Here is a 15,215-nt window from a genome sequence, read left to right as displayed (position 1 = left end):
GTGCCCGGTAAAAGACGTGCTCCCATTCTTTTTGCGTTAAAGGCTGTTCTAATTCAGTCTCCCAACGGACCTGCGCCTTTGTGCGTTGCTTCTTGGGGCACGCAACAATCATGGCGAATAGCTCAGATATGAGTCTACGGTCATCCTTTTTACAGACCAGCCACTTTTCAAAGGTAGTCAAGGGACGGCACATAAGAGCGAAATTGGGTTGGGTCACCCAGTGCTCAAGCTGTGAGTAATGGAAAGCATCCGATTCTGGTAGGGCATGATAATCCTTACGCAGTTGAGGGAAGGGGATCAAGCCATCTAAATCAAAAAGAGAGCATACCCATTTACAACCCTCCTCTCTCCAACGGTGGTAGACTGGGGACGCGCAACCAGGCGGGAAGTCGAGGTTGTCCACGATAGGGGTCATAGGAGAGGGGAACATAGTCCAGCCTCTCTGGCGTGCTAGCTGATCCCAAGCCTTAAGAGTTGGCAAAGTAATCTGAGAGGAGTATAAGCCCCACGCTCTGTGCTTGCGCGAGAGCCAGAGTTCGCTCCAAATATTACAGCCAGCCACTGTTTGGTCCATAAAGTTCCAGTGTTGGCTGGACAAGGGCCTGTTCCATTCCGAAATGTAGCGGAGACAAGATGGTTGGTAATAAGCTTCCACTAGCGGGAAACCCATCCCGCCACTACCTTTCGGCGAGGTGACCAGTGATGATTCTAGCCGCGGTTTTTTATTATCCCACAAAAATTTGTTAAGGAGCCCCTGCAATTTCCAAAGGGTGCCGGGAGGTGGACTCACAGGGAGCATCTGAAACATGTAAAGGATACGTGGGAGCACAGTCATTTTCACTGCCGCTAATCTGCCGTACCATGCTAGGTTGAGGCGGGACCAATCAGACAATGCCTTGGTTCTTTGATCCACTAGTAATTTATAATTGAGGGCAGTTGTTTTAGCGATAGACGAGGTCAGCCGAACGCCCAGATACGTAATGTCTTTGTGCACCCATTGGCAGGCGAAATCCTGTTGCAGGTCCCGGACATCAACTTCAGGAATAGAGTTGTTGAGAATTTTCGATTTCAAAAAGTTAATTTGAAACACTGCGAGAATTCCAAAAGCAAGAAGCTCTCTCGATAGGTGCTGCAATGTGGAATCGGGTTATGTAACTGACAGAATTACACCGTCCGCATACAATCTAATTTTGTGTGCGTCAGCGGCAAATTTGATACCTATAATGTCTGGGTTCGATCGAATGCGTTGGGCAAAAGGCTCCATATAGAGCACAAAGAGCAGCGGGGACAAGGGACACCCCTGCCGGGTACCTCTGGAGATGGGAGAGATTTTCATTTAAATAGTTGTTAGAATTACCTACACTGTAATAATCACTTTAATGCTCACAGCTTCTCCGGTTCTCGGGGCGCTGTACTTGTCATGCAACTTTTCAACAACGCAATAAAATTTTGTTCTGAAAAAAAAAAAAAAGCGTAACCAGCTCCACGCAAAAGGTTTTATAAAACAGTGCTGAGAAGCCATCCGGACCCGGGGATTTGGCCACTTTCAATCGTGCTATCGCTGAGATGACCTCCTCTATTCGAATGGTGGCATCCAAAGTGTCAGCCGATGATTTAAACAGAGGAGTAATATCGCAAGAATTTAAATACTCTTCCGTGCCCTGTGGGCGAGTATCCACCCAGTGTAAAGGCATTGATAGAGCTGGCGAAAGATGTCAACAAAAAGAGTGTTGGTGTTATGCTCTACCGCTTTTAGATCCCGGACGGATTACATAGCTTACAACTGCGTTTGCGCCCGTAGCCTATGTGCAAACATCTTTCCTCCCTTGTCTCCGCTCAGATAAAACTTATGGCTTAGGCGCAGGAGGGCATGGTCTGCCCTGTCCAAGACTAGGTGTTTCATCATGCGCCACCACATTTCCAGTTCCCTCCAGACTCTTGGGGCTTCGGTCCGCTTGTGCACTGCTTCTAGGGCTCCCACCACCCTCTCAAATTCTGCACGCTTTTCTTTGCATAACTGCGCAAAGGACGCTGCAATCGCGAACAATTCACCCCGCACTACTAATTTCAAAGCTTCCCATACCGCCGCAAGAGGAGTGCACTCTTGGTCGTTGTCTACGAGGTAGTGTACTATAGTATTCCGAATTCGAGTAGTGACCTCCTCTGAGTGCAGAAGGGAATCACAGAGCTGCCAGCCCTGCAGTGGGGAACGCCTGCCATGGGATGTGAGCAACACTGAGATGAGGGCATGGTCCGACAGGGAACAGGGAGTGATATCTGCAGCGTGTAACTGCGAGAGGAGAGGGGGGGTGGCCAAAAAGTGACCTAAGAGTGCATAGGTTTTTGTGCCCTGCGGAGTAGTAAGTGTAATCTCGCACATTAGGATGCTGAGAGTGCCACACATTGCTCAATCCACAATCAATCAACCATTGCTTCGCTCTCTGTGACAGTGCTCCCGTCTGATGTGTTCGCTGCTCTGATTTATCCATCCTTGGGTCCATCACCACATTCCGGTCCCCTCCCACTAAAAGCGCCCCGTCTGGAGAGGCAAGAACTTCAGAGAGGACTAGGCGCAGGAAGAGTTCTTGTTGTTCATTCAGGGCATATAAATTCGGGGCCACGCCCCCCAATTTTTGGTTTTAAGGCATATTTAGGGGAGTTTGTGATGGTACCATCTAAAAAGTTTAGCAATGAATAATAACAGGGCTGAAACACTGCCTAGCTTGCGATGATTATTTAACAGTTTTTAGACATGTGAGAACCCGTACCCACAATTAAACATAACTTTGTGTTCTCAAAGAAGTTGCATTGCTCTTACCAGATTAGCAGGATCCCTCAAACATATAACTTGACCAAAGCCGACCGCTTATCTACTCTGTGAAGTATTGTGGAGAGTTTATAAAGCAAAGGTAAAGTGGCAATTTCTGGAGTAAGTCCTCTTCATTTAGAAATAACACAGCCAAGATGCTATATGAAGTACCCGTCCTCTACTGAGAACCAGTCTGACTAAACCGGATCATGTTCTTAATGAAAAGCCACCCTTCTAATTCCTTTAGAAGAAGAATTGTGAAGAATTTTGCTTCAATGTTTAAAAGAGCAATTAACTTGACATTTGCTGGTTGTGGTGGCCATCAATTTGGAAGGAGAATCCCTGTGGTGCTCTTAATGAGGAGATGCCATTTGAAACTCACTTGAGCTGCTGGCTTTCCAACATGGTTGGATCTTAAAAGTGACTTTAAACAACGAGTTGCCTCCCTTGAGGTGTTTGCCCCATTCATTCATCATGTCTTTAATGCAGTTTTCTTTACTTTTTCCTTTTCGTTTCAGACAGCACAGATACAAATGGTTTATTTGTGCATCTGTTATGGAGAAGTCTTCTGTACCTTAGATGCAAACTGGCTGTATGGTCCGAGAGCAAATCTTCTCTGGGAAACATAACGAAGTATTTGAATATTTAGGCGGCCAATGAATTACAGCAACACGCACAATTACATTAAAGAATAAAGTATCTTATGTTTTTTGCTTGATCGTGCTGGTCTTCCACAGTATGAAGACAAGCAGCATAGATAGCAGAAAAGCTATGATTTGTGTCAATATCTAAAATCCTAACTTTTTTCCTCCCCAACTAGTGAACGTAAAAGGTGTGGAAAAGAGACTACTTTATCAGTAAAAATAGAACACTCACGAGTTCGAACTTGTAAATCTGTCACCTTCTTAAGTCTGTGAATATAAGTATTCAGTTAATTTACTTTTGTGTCAACAGCTGTCATATATTAAGCGAGCATATGTGAAAGATCGCCTTGGAGATCAAGTTTATGAGATGGCAAGTTTAAAGCAGCAACCTTTGCACTTATTTATTATGCGCTTTTATATAGCGCAAACTTTTCCCGAAGGTAAAACCAGTTACATTACATAAGGACTTCAGAGTACATGAATAACATAAAAGATACAAACGGATACATTCTAAACTCACATAAGAATGGTAGTAAGTGCATTTGTTCACTACAGATAATGACATAGGGATTTATCATCAAGACAGTCATCTGTACATGGGCAGCCATATTATGTTAAAGAGGTTGGGGGCGATAATGGGATTGTAGTTACAAAGGGGGATGGATTGAGGGGGGAGAACCATGCAGATGCGCAGGGGCTAGTGCAAGCCAAATCGTTTGTTATTTTTTCCATAAATGGGGACCATATCGTAAGGAATAACCCCATTTGCTCTTGGAGCCAACAGATTATTGTTTAATGTGTTGCCATTTAATACATTTGGGTTACCCAGTCTGCTTATGCAAGGTGATCGCCGATGTCTGGAAAGGTGCACTATGGTAGTGGCTAATCTTCTTCACAGCCACTGTATTTGAGGCTTGGTGATTTTTTTGCTTTGTCTACAGTATTGTGCATCACAGCAGGTCTACGCAGTGGGACAATGGATAGCTCACCCGAGCTGTGCTATGTCCTCCAAATAACTAACTAACATGCCTCCAGACTGGGGCGTGTTCATTTGACAAGTACAAGGTCACAATCTGAGAGGCTACACCTCTCAACGAGTCATTCATCTGGCGTGCCTTCCTTAGAGCAATGGGAGTCCAGTATCATACTAAGGGAGGAACTATGCACTTAAAGTCGAAACCATCTTTCCCCATGGGAAAAGTTATTATCCAGTCAGGGCGTTTTAAGTCATTTCTAACTCAAGAGGGCAGCTCACAGCTTGGATAGATACCTTCTATGAAGGAGCTTCTGCTGGTCTGGAAAAGACTGACCTTATTAATCATAACTGCAGGAGGCGAGGCTGCTGGATCAACAATCATGTCTGCCAGAACACAAACTGTCTCATCAGTAGTGGGGTAACATTACACCACTACATAGATCAGCTTTAGTGGATGTATGGGCCACTAATACATGGCCTTGCAGTTTAGCAGAAGCTGAGTACCTTTGCCAATTTTGAAAGAATGACATACTAGAGAAAGAACAAGACTGTGAAATATGTTTTGCATATAACACTGAGTGAGAACAAGATTGTGTTTGATTGAATTGCAACTTTTAAAAAGTTTAAGTCTGCTCAGTATGCCTTTTACACAAATCGTAAAATGTGGCTACCTTCCAAAGAGTAAAGTTCAAGAGACAGGCTTCTGGTCCACTGAGTAGCATTCCTGACCAACGTCCTTTCGGCCTTCCAGCCGACATGTGTCACTGACATACAACTCTGGCAGGAGGTTTGCATTTATTGCCGACTTGGGCAGTGAGTGCAGAATAGCGGGTCCATAGCTCTACCCCTCGTGTTGTGCTTAACCACCTATTACTGCCCCAGAGTCCATCTTATCTGAAGGAGGTTTTTGATCTGCGACAAAATTGTGAACAAGTAATCTAAAGTGCAGTTGGGTGTGCAAGCAACAGAACCAAGTATTTTGCACTCCTTCTGCAGGCAATTTGAATTTATATCTAATTTGGCCAATGAGGGCAGAGTAACAGTCCAATGCTCCATGCCTTCAACTCACGTTGCAAGAAATCTAAAGTGCAGTCGCACTGATGCTGGAATCGAGATTTGATCTTTATGTCTACTTAAGTGGTAAGTGGCTTCTTTGGCCTACATCGAGATCTTTTGGGAGATTTTTAGTCTGACTCATTCTGGTCAGGAAAACATTACTCCTCATTAATACGATTCTGTACCAATGTATGCCAATGTGGAAGTGAGGGTGGGGATATGACCAGGACGAGTAGAAAAATGGGACAGTGTTGAAGGCTCATCCGGAGTTCACAGTATGAAGTTGTGTTCCTCTCTGGCAGACGCAATATGTTTTATGTGATGACTCCCCTAGCTGGGTAGATGTGGGAACCATTGTTTTTATTCCTTTGAAGCTTCCAGAATAAAGAAGCATTTGCCAACAGATCATCAGAGTCAACTTTACAACAACATCCAAGTCAACAGCAGGTGAACGAGTGTTTTATAAGAACTAGTTTAGCAGTTCTTATGCTGTAACATGATGTTCTCTGGTAATAGAAGCAGAATATACCTAGTGTTTTCTAAAACATGCAGTGCTAGCAACATGCATGGTGTGTGAATGAATCACAAGAGTTTGTTAGAAACTCTTGGATCATCATAACATAATTTGCTAACCCTTTCTTTTATTGTATTTTCTAGCAATGTCCTGCCCTGGCCGCAGGGCCCAGGACTCTGTGTATTGCTTTAACCATATGCAGCATGCATTGGTTGAAGTGTGGGGCGCTGTGTCAACAGAACACATTGCACGCAAACTTTGGGCCCGATAACGACTTTGGCGGTGTGGCAGTGGGCCGCCACGCTAGCGTCTGCTGCCACACTGGCCGCCAGATTAGGAGTTTTCTCCTGGTCTGGTTGGCAGTGCTTTGGCGGTCCTAGGCAGTGAGCCTTAGAAAGGCACTGCAATGGGGGCACACCATGTGCTTTCCTGCATGCATCAACATGGCCCTCACAGGTAAGTAGCGCGCTTTACAAGTACTCTGATTGATTGATTGATTGAGGCACCAGGAGTCCCTTTAGGGCTCTCTTAGTTTCCTCACCTCCACAGTTTTCATGGCGGGCTCACTGCCATGAAAACTGTGGCGATTAGGAGACTCAGAATATGCTTGGAGGTACAGCAGCGGCACCACCAGCACATTGCTGGCCCAGTCTGCCGCGCCACTGCAGAAGCATCACAGATACCTGGCACTTGCGGCAGTCCAATGGTGCCAAATTCCCAAACAGCCAAATTCAGAATACCGCTGCACCACCCCCGGTTTGGCACTTCACGTACCGCCAAATTCTGAATTGTCTGTGTGCAGTGGCATGTGGACAGTGGGTGCAGCATTTGATCACATCCTGTATGCAAAACACATGCACCCAGAGCCTGCTGCACACAGTATGCATCTGTGGGTATAGTAAAAAACTGAACAATTGCCAATACTGTTGTCCTCAATTCCTCTCATTTGTCACAGCACATTGGAATTAAACCAAACATGGGTCCAAGACTTATAATTCTGTCTGAATAAATCATTATTTCATTATATGTTACTTGAAGTACATTTGTCAATTAATTTGTACCATTTGTACAATTTTTAAATCTCTACTATCAACATACAAAAAACAATTTATACAATGAATAGTAAATAAAACTGTACACATTCCAGAACATTTACTTCCACTCAGTCAACACTTTCCACACTCAAACAATCACTATCACACCAGAGAACGATGATCTATTTACATTGAGCCTCATAAATCAACTCGACGAGAAACATTTAAGCCCACGTCCATGAATTGTGTGCAGGGACTTTGTCTCAGTGTCTTTTTGATTGACCGAACGCAGCGTGCATCGGTAACTGTGAGAACCGCCGAAACGACTCCAGGAAGGAAACACTGTGAGCCTTCACCTTCAATCAAAAAGACACTGCGACTAAGTCCCTGCACACAATTCCTTCTTCAGAGGTGCCCACAGGACGTGGGCTTAAATGTTTCACGTAGAGTTGATTTATGAGGCTCTTCTGCAGTAAGAGCTATGAGGTCCTGTTGAGAACTCCCAACCAATTTGGAGTTCGAAACGCATAGACCGCTAGTTTGTACGCTATAAGATCTAAAAAAATATGTATCATTGTTTATAAAAATACAAGTATCAAAAAACACATTTTCTATGGTTTTGTATATAAGGATTATTGAATTTTTCAATGTAAATAGATCATCGTTCTCTGGTGTGATAGCGATTGTTTGAGTGTGGAATGTGTTGACTGAGTGGGAGTAAATGTTCTGGAATGTGTACAGTTTTATTTACTATTCATTGTATATATTGTTTTTTGTATGTTGATTGTACGGATTTAAAAAGTGTACAAATGGTACAAATTAATTGACAAATGTACTTAAAGTGATATAATAAAATAATGATTTATTCAGACAGAATTATTAGTCTTGGGCCCATGTTTGGTTTAATTCCAATGTGCTGTGACAAATAAGAGGAATTGAGGACAACAGTATTGGCAATTGTTCAGTTTATTATTAGGTCAGTGGCTTGGCCTTACTGTTGGGAGCCAGTGCCCAGTAGTGTTTTCTAAGCTGTGGGTATAGGGCATGACACCAGAGGCCACTCTGTGGGCCAAGCATTTGTGGGGACAGCCCTTAAACAGGATATTGCCCATTTCAATGGGAGCAGTCTGAACTGACAACACCTCCCACCTGCTCCTCCATAAAAATGGCAGATACAGTGAAGTAATGGTTCCAGCACCACCCAACACCAATCAACAAGGGTTGAAGGAGGGGGAATACACTGCTGAATCGAATATCGGAAGTGATTCAGTCGGGGAAGAAGGTATTAATAGTTCTCAGTCTCTAGAATCCTATCCACCGCAATGTCTGCATTAGTTATATTTCAATAGGTAGGCCTATAGTATTTGTTAAATCAAAATAAAAAGGCTTAATGTCTCGTTCTGAGGGATCGCATAAAGCAGCACAAACTAAAATACCCCAGTCGACAAGTGGTTCTGCAGCATGGCGATCAGAACTATGAGAGTCAAAGATAAGGGGCACCAAGAGACAGGGTCACTTTAGACCAGGAAAGAGAGACATTGGTATTAGTAGAATGGAATGAACACTGGCCAAAATACACCAATACTGGGAGGAAAGAGAGTGGGGACAGAGCAAATGTTCTCAATGTAAATGGAATAGAAACAGGCACACTGGGAAACTGGGTCTCGGACTAGGAAAATGGGGTCAGTGGGACTAGGGCGCTGAAGGGATTCGGAGACACTGGATTTTGATCTTGGAAACGCAGGCACTAAAACTCAGAAACAAGGGTTCTGAGTCTGAGGATTAGGAGATAACGACATTAGGACAGGGAGATAGAGAGCTGTTTTATGAAACACAAGAGTTATAGCACACCTTCAGCTACACTGGGCATGGGACATCCTACAATTTGAGGGGATGAACGAGGTAGGTTTCAAGGAAGATACATCAACTGTTAAGATTATAAACTCCAGTTATATGGATTACAAAATGTGGCGATCCTTTCTGAGACTATGAGAAACATATAGTGAAGTCCGGGACCATTCTCAACAACATCATCTTCTTGTTCATCCTACAGCTTTGCATTTAACTAACAACAAAACACAGGTTTTTATAGGAACTGAGAAAACCTGCACAATGAACTCCTAGACGACCAGTGTAGCTCACTTGCACCTAACCTGCACACAGCAGCTGGCCAGAACACTGATACCTGCAACCTGTACAAACACGTCTGACCTCTGCATGCAAAAATGTGGGTGCCTGGATTTGCATCTCCATGAGAGAAACTGATACATTAAAGGTGACATAGACACAGGTCAATAAGACACAGGTAGGAGCCAGGGAGACATGAACGATGGAACAGGGCAACAAGGGCAAAGGGACGAAGGAACATGGACAATGAAACAGTGACACCCAAGCCTCAAGGCAAGGAAACGCCTTCACAGGCACAGGAGAAAAAAGGAAAGCACATAGGACATGGGGTAGGGAGACTCAGGTGTGATACAGTCAGGTAATTGTGCCACACACACACAAAGCCACATACATACACACCATAACTAACATCACACATGCCAAATATCTATGAAAAATGTCCATGTCAAGTTAAGCATTAGGGCTGGGAATGATTTAAAGACCAAATCTCCTAGCCTAATCATAAGGAAACCCAACATGATTCATTACGTTAACTGAGGACCACGTTAAACCTAATTAGGGAAAGTTCATATGCTCATATACCTTTGGAGGACTACCCATCGAAGATAGATACCAAGCGGCAGCTCAAATGGTAGATGTTGCACTTTTCCTCAACAGCATGTGTGGCGTGTTTATTTAAATGTTGGAAACCTGAACGAAGGGAGCGCGAAAGAAGAAAATTGCCAACCAACTGTATTTGGACCTACTAGACCATATTTGCATTCATGAATGCTATACACTGGGTTTCTACAGTCCCTCTGGCCCTCACCTGCCAACATGAGCAGTAGCTCTCCAAGGCTTTGCTGGTAGAGATTCAGGGTCTCGGCATCATCAGCTCCGGCTTCTTCCTACAACAGAGAATAACGTGTTAGTCAGGACTTGTCAGACATAACAAACATACAGACTGAAAGAAAGGACTGAAAGTCACATATGTTTCTGTCAACACCACTTCACTATAAGAGAAGATAAAGTAAATGCCGGAAACAATAGTTTTGCATTATAGCTCTACCACATGGTTTTTTGTCATTCAGCAGGAACTGTCCTGTAAAACAAGACTATGGCGGCTGCGGTCTTGTGACTAGGGGAGGCAGAGTCAGCGTACTCGGATACCGGAGCCCTGGGCTAGTGTGGTTGGGTGGGCCTGGTGTGGTCGGACTGCAATTGGAAGACACTGGGGGTGCCTGAGGTTGAGAAGTGTGGCCCGCTTCACCCCATGGTACACAGCGTTGGAAGTGGAAGACCTGATGCGTAGATGTGAAGCAGAGTTGGGGGGGGGGGCTGGCAACAGGTGTGCTGTGGAGACCCGCAAAGGAGATGAATAGTTCCCCGACTCAAGACGGCTAGGAAGACTCACCATCTCAATGCTGGCGCCCTTAATAGACATTAATAAGTGAGACCTACGGGAGTCGGCGCTCAGGGGTCCTTGGCGGAGGGCATACTTCCTCACATGAATGGCACTGCATTTAGACTATCGCTGATCACACTTGACCTAGCTGGACTCCCCTGTGCGAAAAGCGACGATTATTAGCCCCACGAGGAAGAAACTGTTCCTGTGGAAAAACGGACAGGGTGATAGGGCGCCACTCTGAAAGAGTCAGCGCCGGTGCCGTTGGTGCAGGAACAGAGACAGAAAATCCGACCTACCCAGGAGGGGCTGCAGGTGGGCCATAACAGCTGTCTGCAGGTCCCAAGTACATGGAGGGTCAAGGTTGAAGAAAAGAACCCATTTGTAGCAGCTAATCTCACGAACGCAAAGTGGTGGCGGCAATCCCAAAGGGGCAACGGTGGGTGGACGGTGCCATTGTTATACTCGTCAAACAGGTGCAGACAGACGCTGGTGTTGTCCTGGACTTCTGCCGTACACGTGTGTCGTAGACCCACACACATGGCGACAGGAGGCAGAGGTCCTATGGCTAACGCCCAGAAGCAGCTAGCCAAATTTGCCTGGTCCAAGGCGGGGGACAAGAGTGAGCCATCAATGGAGAAGGATGGGGTACATACTCCCCTTAAACAGGGGACAGAGCCAACCATGCATGATGTCATGGCGGCGATTAATGGCGTCCGCTCCTCGCTGTACTCGGTCACGGTGGAAGTTTTCCTCATCAGAGCAGACTTCAGGAAGATGAATGAAAAAGTCAAAGAGCTCAAAATAGTCACCAACGCTTTGCAAACGGATACGTCTGAACTTCAAACACAGATGCTTGAAATGAAAAAGAAACTGGAGAGGATGGCTCAGCAGCTTGACGACTATGAAGGCCGGGCACGCCGTAACAACATTCGCATCTTAGGGGTACCGGAAAAGGCCGAGGGGCTGGTGGCGGACCTATATGTGGAAGAACTCATCACCAAACACCTCAAACCCAAGACCTTGTCTAGCTACTTTTCAATCGAAAAGGCTCATAGAATCCCAGGAGGCAGGCCAAAACCTGGGGCGCCCCCAAGACCCCTTATAGCCTGAGTATTTAACTACCGAGATAGGGATATTATCCTGCAGACGGCGAGATCCAGCCCCCCACTGAAAATAGACAATAACGAGGTGGCCTTCTTTCCTGACCTCACGGCCAAGGTCCAGGCCCAACGTCGCAGCTTTCAGGCAGTAAAGAAGGAACTACGTGGCAGGGAAATAAAGTTTGCTATGTTATATCCCGCAAAGTTGAGAGGAATTGGATGGAAAAACGTGGTTCTTCGAGTCACCTGTAGAAGGTGGGAACGGATGGAGGGGTGGAGCAGAGTGGGAAGCCAAAGGAGAGATCGAGTTGGCAGATCTGGACAGCACAGAGGTGGCCGAACAGAAGTTCTCAGAAATGGCTCAGTGGAGGGAGATGGTCAGACGAAAGAGACGGAATAACAACCCCCTGGTTGACGACGTGGAGAGACGGTGCTTAGTACAGAGCGCAAGTATGGGGGGGGGGGAACAGGGTTTTGGATAAATATTGGTGCGAGACACTGCTGTGGAGACTTGGTGATTGGGCTATGATATGTAGGCACTATTGAGATGGGTCTGGCCAGGACTAAAGTAAACACGACACGTGGATGGTTGACCTTATGTAAATGTGATGTGTACCTGCGGGGAGGGGAGTTGACTAACCCCGTGCATTTTCTGCATTTCAGGGAGGGAGAGAGGAATTCTGCCTAGTTTGGGAGTGGGTAGTTCTAAATCCACGGGCAGGGGGGCAGGGAAGGCAGGGTAAGGGTGGGAAAGGGGGGTGTTTCCTAGTTTAATATTGTTTTATTGGCATGCAATGTGGTTGTGTGATCCTAAGACGCAAAGTGGCCATACTGAAGAGTATACAACCAAAGATGAGTTGGCTATTACGATTTTCCTCTCCGTTTGCCCTGATCGTAGACTTGGGAGTTGTGCTTCTACACATACCAGAAATTAGGGAGGAACTACGTACACAAACCGAGAACTATTTTGCGGAAAATGTAGGATCGGTGGAATCCGCAGAAACAATTTGGGAAGCATACAAGGTGGTTTTGAAAGGGCAAGCGTTATCTTTAAAGATGGGTTACAGTGCCAAGAAACGTGAGCTTCTGGTCCAGGCGGAGGCGGACCTCCTTAGATTGGAGCGAGAACATGCACAAGATCCCTCACCTAACACTAGTCATAGACTTTCAATGAAGCAAGACGAATACCGGATAAAAACTAGGGAACACATGATGGCTAAATATCGCAACACTCAACACAGGGTTTATGAAATGGGAGACAGGGCAGGCAGGACATTAGCGTGGTTGGAGAGTCGAGAACAGGGAATGAGATGGGTACACAGATTGACGAAGCCGGGGGGTGAAATAGTGACACATCCACGGGACATAGCGGACGAATTCGCAGATCACCTGGAAAAGGTGTACTCCCCCTCTACCCATTACACGGCTGACGATTCACGTCAGCGCCTCCTGGATAGTGACGTGCCAGTCCTCCTAGATGAGAGAGAAACTTTAAATGAATATCTCTCGAATGAAGAAATTAGCAAGGCCTTAGGACAGATTAAATCCAGGAAGGCGATGGGGCCTAATGGAGTACTGGCTGAGTTTTTAAAAGCCACTGCCTCTCGAACTGTGCCACATTTGAAGGCCATGTATGAGGAAAACCTGAAGGTGGGTAGGCTACCAGAGGATCAACGGTTAGCCACGATTGAATTAATCCACAAGTCGGGTAAGCTAGCGGATAGCTGTGGCTCCTATTGTGCGATTTCGCTGATCAACGTGGAGGCGAAGGTATTGGCGAAAGTCCTTGCTAATAGGCTGGTGACAGTTATTACATCACTGATCCACCCGGATCAATCTGGATTTATGCCAGGGAGGAATACGGCCCTTAATATACGTCGCCTACACAACGTGATGGCTCGTAGGCAATATTTCAAGGAGGATGCAGCGGTGTTGTCCCTCGATGCCTCAATGGCATTCGACTCCATAGAATAGCCATACATGTCCGAAGTCCTGGAAAGGGTGAGATTGGGCCCTAAATTTATCGCCTGGGTGAAGCTGCTATACACTGACGTTTTGGGACAGGTGAGGGTAAACAGCTGCACGTCCCAGACATTCAGGTTAAAAAGGGGGACCAGACAGGGTTGCCCACTTTCCCCGTTGATATTCTCCCTCCTGCTGGAGCCTCTTGCGGCATGGGTGCGCCGTGACGTGATGGTGAGTGGGTTGCGATGGGCGGACGCTGTGTAAGATCGTATATTCTTGTATGCGGACGACATACTCTTGTATCTAGCCTCCCCATACAAATCAATTTGGGTAGTACTTGACATCTTCACGAATTTTGGCAAATATTCTGGGTATGTGATCAACTGGAATAAGTCTGTATTGTTTATATTGCGGGGCCAGGTCCCTCGACTTCCGGCTGACTGCACCATAGCGGTGGCGGAGGAGGGGTTTCGATATTTGGGGGTCTGTGTCACTTCGGATTTGGCTCTTTTCTATAGCTCTAATTTGCCCCCCCTCCACTAGCTAGACTGCGTGAGGATGTGGAGCACTGGAGGTACCTGCCTCTCTCGCTATTGGGACGCGCTGCACTCTTTAAAGTTGGCCCTCCCTTTTTTCTTGTACAGTTGCCATAATGGTCCACACAGAGTCCCAGGCTCATATTTTAAAGCAGTCGAGGGTGAAATCCGCACGTTGCTGTGGATGGGAGGGCCCCAAGGGTGGCACTTAAAAAACTGACAAAAGGCTGGTACAATGACGGTATAGTGCTGCCTGACTTGCAACTCTATTACTGGCGGCACGATTGGTGACTGTCAATCACTGGATATATTAACCCCCCCACCCCCTCCCCCCCACGATGACCCAGCATATGCTCTCGACGGTTACCAAACTGATCGTTCCGGATACCTGGGGGCCCTATACACCAGCGATGGGAAGAATACAAGGACATTTTTTGGACCTACCCAACATACACTAGAAATATGGAGAATAGCAAATTCTCGTTTGGGATGGGCGGGAGTTCTCTCTAAAGGTAACGTCGCTATGGTATGCGCAGAAGCTGGGCATGCTGTGCTATCAGCCTGGGTTTGACAGTTGGGACCTCATAGGTATTTCAGCAGTGAAGGACTTGGTTAAGAAGGGCTCTGTACTTACATTTGGTGACCTACAGAGCCAATATCACCTGGCTCAGGGAGAAATATACAGGTACTTGCAAATAAGACACGTGATTCTGGCGGTTTTTCAGTCCCTTAAGGACATACCGGAGTCATCCCCACTGGAGGACCGGTTGTTAGAGGGGCCTCTGAGCTCAAAAGCGATATCCCTCACATATATAGAACTGAGCAATAACTTGCCAGACACCTTTCCAAGGCTTAGGGAACGGTGGCAGGATGACCTCAGCCCATTAAGTGACGAGGATTGGCAATTGGCTCTTACGTCCCCTCGCAAAGCGACTATCACACTTAAATTCCGGCTAATACAGCTTAGGATACTTCACCGTTCATACAAGACAGGGAAAACATGGCGAAAATATGCTCTAGACCTGAACCTCTGTTAATGAGGTTGGGGACAGCAGGCCACCTTTTAT

The 15,215-nt window shown here is 46.1% G+C and overlaps 1 protein-coding gene across 2 annotated transcripts in view; it reads right to left on the bottom strand.

Annotated features, from left to right (window-relative positions):
• ULK3 (unc-51 like kinase 3) overlaps positions 1–15,215 on the bottom strand; it is a 249,596-nt gene that overhangs the window by 84,862 nt on the left and 149,519 nt on the right. For both annotated transcript variants that reach the window (XM_086959332.1, XM_086959333.1), the window contains exon 12: positions 9,969–10,047. In XM_086959332.1, the coding sequence (XP_086815458.1) occupies positions 9,969–10,047 (79 nt within the window). The remainder of the gene's footprint in view (positions 1–9,968; positions 10,048–15,215) is intronic.

This window comes from Lissotriton vulgaris, chromosome 2_2, assembly GCF_964263255.1.
Source record: "Lissotriton vulgaris chromosome 2_2, aLisVul1.2, whole genome shotgun sequence".
Classification (NCBI taxonomy): domain Eukaryota; kingdom Metazoa; phylum Chordata; class Amphibia; order Caudata; family Salamandridae; genus Lissotriton; species Lissotriton vulgaris.
Note: the sequence above shows the minus strand (reverse complement) of the source record. Positions and strands in the feature narration are given on the sequence as shown.